This window comes from Atta cephalotes, assembly GCF_000143395.1.
Source record: "Atta cephalotes unplaced genomic scaffold scaffold00038, whole genome shotgun sequence".
NCBI classification, from domain to species: Eukaryota; Metazoa; Arthropoda; class Insecta; order Hymenoptera; family Formicidae; genus Atta; species Atta cephalotes.
The window spans coordinates 1-6313 of NW_012130102.1; the positions used below are offsets into that span (position 1 = coordinate 1).

The following is a 6313-nucleotide window of genomic DNA, read 5'->3' on the forward strand; positions in this document are numbered from 1 at the left end:
GACCTAACCTGACCCGACCTAACCTGACCCGACCTAACCTGACCCGACCTAACCTGACCCGACCTTACCTGGCCCGACCTTACCTGGCCCGACCTTACCTGACCCGACCTAACCTGACCCGACCTAACCTGACCCGACCTAATCTTTTCGTCACCTTCATTTTGTGTCCATTTTTGAGGGTTATGGGATTTAGAAAAATTTTGAAAAAATTTTCAATACCATCCCAAATTTATATGTCCAAAGTGCATTTCTCGATCTCCTTATTCAACTTTTTTTTCATTTTTCCGATTTTTCCTTCTGAACTTGGAAAAATTTCTCCGAAACTCTACTTTCCTAGAGTACACATCCTGATCGAAGAGAGATAGGAAGATGGTTCCGACGTCATTCTACTCATATTCCAAAGTACAACAACATTCTCTCAGACGTCGAACTTCTAGGTCCAACCTTTCGCAACACCTCTCCAAACATGTCATTTCCGGAACAGAAATCGATAGAAAAAAAATTCCTATTGATGAGCGCCGATCCAGACCGGTACTTCTGGAATCACTAATAAAAAAATTTTCGATAATTCAAAATAATTCCAAGGCCCCAAAAAAATTTTCATAAATTTTTTCCCAAATTTATAGGTCCAAAGTACGTTTCTCGACCTCCTGAATCGGTTGGTGTAGTCGACTTTTTTTCCATTTTTCCGATTTTTTCTTCGGGACTTGAAAAAATTTCACCGAAACACCACCTTCCCAAAGTACACAGCCTGAACGAAGAGATAAATAGATGGTTCTAACGGCATTCGACGCGTCTTTCGAAATGCAACAACATTGTCTCAGACACCAAACCTCTAGGTCCATCCGTTCGCGAAATATTACCGAAAGAAATATCGTCTTCCGTAACGGTACTCAATAGAAAAAAAATTCCAACGGATGAGCGCCGATCCAGGCTGGTTCCATCCGAAAATGCGAAAAAAAATCATGTATCACTCAGCAAATCAATTAACCTAACTTAACCTAAATGTCAAATTTACCCAGAATAAAATGGCTAACTTTTGAACGATTCTTTCGGAGTGGGGCGGGACCAACGGATTTGCGCATACTGACTTGACAATTCCATCAATAAAAATTTTAGTTTGAACCGCTAAGGTGCCAACGACACTGGATGAGCGTTTATCAGGACTAATACAGATATAGACTTCCCGAATATCAAAAAAAAAAGTCTGTACCCTTTGCAAGTTGAGTTACACAATTCATGATTTCCGACAAGTTGAAATTCTTATTCTCTGTTTATGTTGTTCTCTATTCCTACCATTATGTACCGCCTCTTAACATGTTTAAACAATTCTGTCACATAATCTATGCGATTAGTCAATTCTTTCTTCATCCGTGCTGTCGCAACTCCTATTCTTCTAAAAGTTTTGCATAGAAAAATCTAGGATAATGGTACAGTATACGTTACAAATATTATAGTATATCCCTAGTTTTTCTATGCAATACTTTTCAAGGCTAAAGCCGAAAGCATAGACTCTTGCATAACCTATAAAATATGAAGCCTCAAGAAAAATCATCTTATCAGAGTTCTTTATTTCATCGAAAGAAAGAAAACGGAGATCTTTTATTGGTTTATTTTCTTATGCATTATGTACGCGACTTTGCTTCCCGCTTTAACACGTATTCTATAATTAATCATTAGTCATAAATCAGAAGCTGGAAATTGACCAATCACAGTCGTAATGATCAATTTCCAGCTTCTGATTTATGACTAATATCTTATTATAGAATGGTCATAAGGTCGCAGCATATACTTTTGCATGACTCATAACGCATTGTGCATAAGCGAATCAACTAATCTTAATTTTTCCTTTCCTCCTATTTCATAAAAAAGAAGAATTTTGTTTGATTGATTCTCTTATTCACTGCATTATTTGTTATGCAAGAATGTGCTACGGCCATTAGAGCCGTCGAATCGATTTCCGGAACATTTAGCTTTAGGCTTAAATTTTGTGTCTCAAAATCTCATTGTAAATACTGCTTTATGCAAAGGTTTATGCATACAGTATAAGTGCATCATATACTGTGTCTATGCTCTGAACTTTAAATCCATCAGCTTTTTTAGAGTGAAATCACTCTATGCGATAAAGCGCTGCGGAATAGAGAATGCGTCATTCTAATAACCAATTAGCACTTTTCAGTGTCAAGTCCGCAATAATTTCATTTTTGTTCAAATACTTTTCCGAACAAATTCACTAACAAACTTACTAACTCCCAATGGTACACGCGAACAACTCTTGGAATGTACCTGACCCTTCTCCCACACTTACCACGATCGCACGATCATTGGAAAGGAATCTTAGGGACGTCCATAAGAGATCAGAAGAGCAGCAATGAGTGATATGTAGAGTGGACGCGCGCGAAATTTAACCTTCTTCCATTGTCACTTTCGTCGCTCTAAGTTAAGCACTGTGTGTGAATTATTATTTTGAATTTCCGAACACAACTCTCTTTTGCTAATTCAATTCTTAATTTTGTTAATAATTGCAAGTTCTAATTCCTAGTTCGTAATCCAATTTAAATTAGACTACTCTTGCGTAAGAAATAATTATCACCCTAGTAATCAATGTACTAAAATGAATTGTTTTAAAATATATATTTAACTAACCTTAATCAAAGAGTGAATGGTAAATAGTTGTTTTTCATCTTATGGCGATTCTTCAGCATAAAAATATACGTTTTCATCGCCCATTTTAATAAATATTTTCTCTTGTAACTCTTTATATTGTCTCTCTCTTTTTACGACCACATTAGATTCGTAACCAGCTAATTCTAATCGTCTGCGTATCCACTGCGCATCCATTGCCAAAAGAACGAAAATCTGCGCTGCAGTCGACTGCGCAGTTATGCTAAAAGAACGAATTACTGCAAGAACTGCTATATCCTAAACATCCTGCTCGATGCCTAAAAGAATGCATGCTATTTCTAGCACTCGAATTTAGCCAATCAGCAACCTGGACAAAATCAATCGTAGCCGCTTCAGCATCCGAAATCACGAATTCTGTACTCCATTATAGCTTCGTGTCGAATCGATTCCGATCGAATTCCCCCTGGAACGTAAATCGGAATAACACAGATTAACGCTGATTGATTGCTTCTGTGACACTTTCTCTATTTCGCAATCACTTTCCGCACCATATGATTTCATCCTTAGCCTTTCTCTATTAAATGAAGCCATTTGTTAAGTTCAGCAAAACACGATAGTTTTGCAATCGTTTTATGATTTTCTGCTGGATCATTCTTCTTGATCTAACCCAATCAGCGCGGAGAAAACTTCTAACAGTTGTAAAATAAACGTTTTGCTGAACGCAGCCATTAATACTCATTTGTGAACTGCCAGTCATTCTTGAGGAATCTTGATATCTCGATAATCTCGATTAGTTTTGTGAAGTGTATTGTAGTGGAAGCATTGGATAGGTTGATCGGTGTGGTGAATTTAATGTAATTGAAACTACACACAATTAATCAAAATAATGGGAGCGGTACGAATAATAAACGACGATCGTCATTTCAACGGCGAGTTGGCAAATGCCGGGCAAAAACTCGTCGTCGTAGATTTCACAGCGAGTTGGTAAGCATCTTTTAGGTTATACTCCCATTAATATCTGTTAATTTAACTGTATTACAGTTCTGGAATTTTTAACATGTATCTACACATGTTCTTGATCATTACACTTGTGTATTGATCTGTGCATTTCTTCGAATACAACTAATATTTTCTTAACCAACCTCGAAAAGATTCGTCGTCAAAATTAGAATGTTGAAAGTAAGAATTTAATTTTCTGTTAAATGAGAAGTTTGTCGATTTTAAAGAATGCGATAATAGGAGCTTTTGCACTCCTTTTTTGTTCTTAACAAAAATATAGTTGTGACATCGTGAGATAAATTTTTTACCTATGTCTTTGTTTTTTTTCTTTATCTCTGAATCTCCTAAACCATCTGTTATTTTGTCAGATATACTTGATCTACCTTGTTTTTTTTTAATAAGCTTTTATTATATATAATAATGTATAATATTATTTGAATTTTAATTATGATTTGAAAAGAATCAGTTTTTTGACTGATCATAACTTTTGATGAAATTATAATTTTTTAAAACCAAACTAATTTATAGTCTATTTTAATCCCTTCATTTCCAAAGAAATTAAAATAAAAATTGAGTCAGAATCTTACATTCTTTGTAATAATTTTTCTTTTTTTCTATTTTAAATCTAGAGAGGGTGTGTGTATATATATATATATACGCTTTAAAACATGAGTAAAATATGATTTTACTCTAGAAAAGTGTATTAATATATTATAATTTCATATCTCTTATGGAGCTTTCCAAGAGACACAAAGTATCAATGAACCTTTCATCTTTATTTAACAGTGACAAATAATAAAGATGTAGAGATTTACTGTGTTATACTGAATAGTATGTTTGTACTACAGAACAAGAAACGATTCACACTAATTAATATGTCTTGCCCGGTTTGCACAGGTGCGGGCCTTGTCAGAGAATCGCCCCAATATTCGAGCAATTGTCTCTCAAGTATTCCAAGGCGGTGTTCCTGAAGGTGGACGTGGACAAATGCGCGGATACCGCCTCGATGCAGGATGTCAGCGCGATGCCCACTTTTATCTTCTATCGCAGACGTACGAGACTGGGCCACTGCCAAGGTGCGGATCCAGCGGGATTGGAATCCAAGATTCAGCAGTTCTATGGCAGTGGTGATGCCGATGACGCGGACGACTCGGTTGCAGATTCCCTACCCGGCCATGTACGAAACACCGAAAATGCCTACTACCATATCTTCGGAATGATTTTACTCGCTGTGGTTCTGTTTTACTGGAATAAGTACCAATGAAAAGCTTGCCACTGATTGCTATTGTAACCAATTTGCAACAGGCAGAATTTTCTATGGAAATTAATTCGGTTACTTCAGTTTAGTCTGACACCCAAATTAGTTGTGTAGTTTCATAATTATATTTTTCTCGATAAATTATATGGTAAACAAAATTTTTTTAATATTTATACTTTCAAAACTTCGTTGCGCGCTGAAAAGAGAAAATCTTAATTTACAATTTTTATTAAGTCCCCATAGTAGAAATTTTTCTGGTTGTGGCAACAATTATTTCAATTGTCCATTTTGTGTGAAGAAAAGAATCTTGTTATAAAAAAATTTATTGTTTAGTTATTGTAAAGTTTCTTCTTATCCTCTTTTATATTAATAGCATATGCACTGAATGTTACGTATTTGTCTTCCAAAAGTTCTCTTTATTTTGATTAGCAGAATAACAGAAAACTTTGTAAACGTTCAATTGATTCACAAAAGGATTATAATATGAGACTTCCACAATATTCAATTTTGTTGTCTAGAGTTGGCATAGATTTTCTTAAAACAGAAAAGATTTTTAAAAAATCTGAGTTTACATATATGTATTATTTTTTATGGAAAATTTTTCATGTACCTCTAATTTCTAATTTTATTAAAAGAAAATTAATAAAATAAAAAATTCTATGCAATAATGAAAATTATTTTATTAATTTAATGATGTTAAATTATATTTTCTTATAGTTTAATTTTAAAAAAGACTGTTGAATGAGCGATTAAAATTTTACTTATGCAAATATCAAAGTATCACCTTTGTGGAGAAATTGTTAACATAGAAAATATTTCAAATATGTTGATGAATATCAACAGATCTTGGTATGATATTCACACGTGTAAAACTTATATAAAAATTTTATGTAACTTAAAGACTTTTTACTTCTAGTTTAATAATTCTTTCTCTTTTAATTTAATTATAAAATATTGTCAATGTATATCTGAAAGAATGTGTGTGTGTATATATATATATATATATACGCACACATACATATATATTGTATTGGAAATAATATAACTTTGATACTTGCATATGTGTTGGTGATTTAATGACCTTCATCTATACATATAATCCTATCTAACACGGTAATTACAAATAAATTTCTTAATTTATATTAACTATAATTTCTTAATAAGAACCATTAAAGAAAAATCAATAAGTTAGAGATTAATTATCATATTCTGCAACAGACATGTAAATACTACTTTGCTAAGACTTGTATTTTTTTATTGAAAAATCTACAATAGATATACAAATCTACAATAAATTAAAAGTGTGAGATACTCGAATAAAAAATATTAAAATTTTTTTTAATTTTTTAATTTAATTTAAACAAATTAAATAATTAAATATATATATATATATATACACAAGAAAAAGATTATATATATATATATATATAT

General features: G+C 33.0%; 1 protein-coding gene across 1 annotated transcript in view; it reads left to right on the forward strand.

Annotated features, from left to right (window-relative positions):
• The first annotated feature begins 3511 nt into the window (after positions 1-3511).
• The window catches only part of LOC105621921 (thioredoxin-like protein 1), a 4579-nt gene continuing 1777 nt past the window's right edge, over positions 3512-6313 (forward strand). Inside the window, 3 exon segments of the mRNA XM_012203359.1 lie at positions 3512-3609; positions 4522-4878; positions 6165-6215. Of these exon segments, the coding sequence (XP_012058749.1) occupies positions 3512-3609; positions 4522-4878; positions 6165-6215 (506 nt within the window).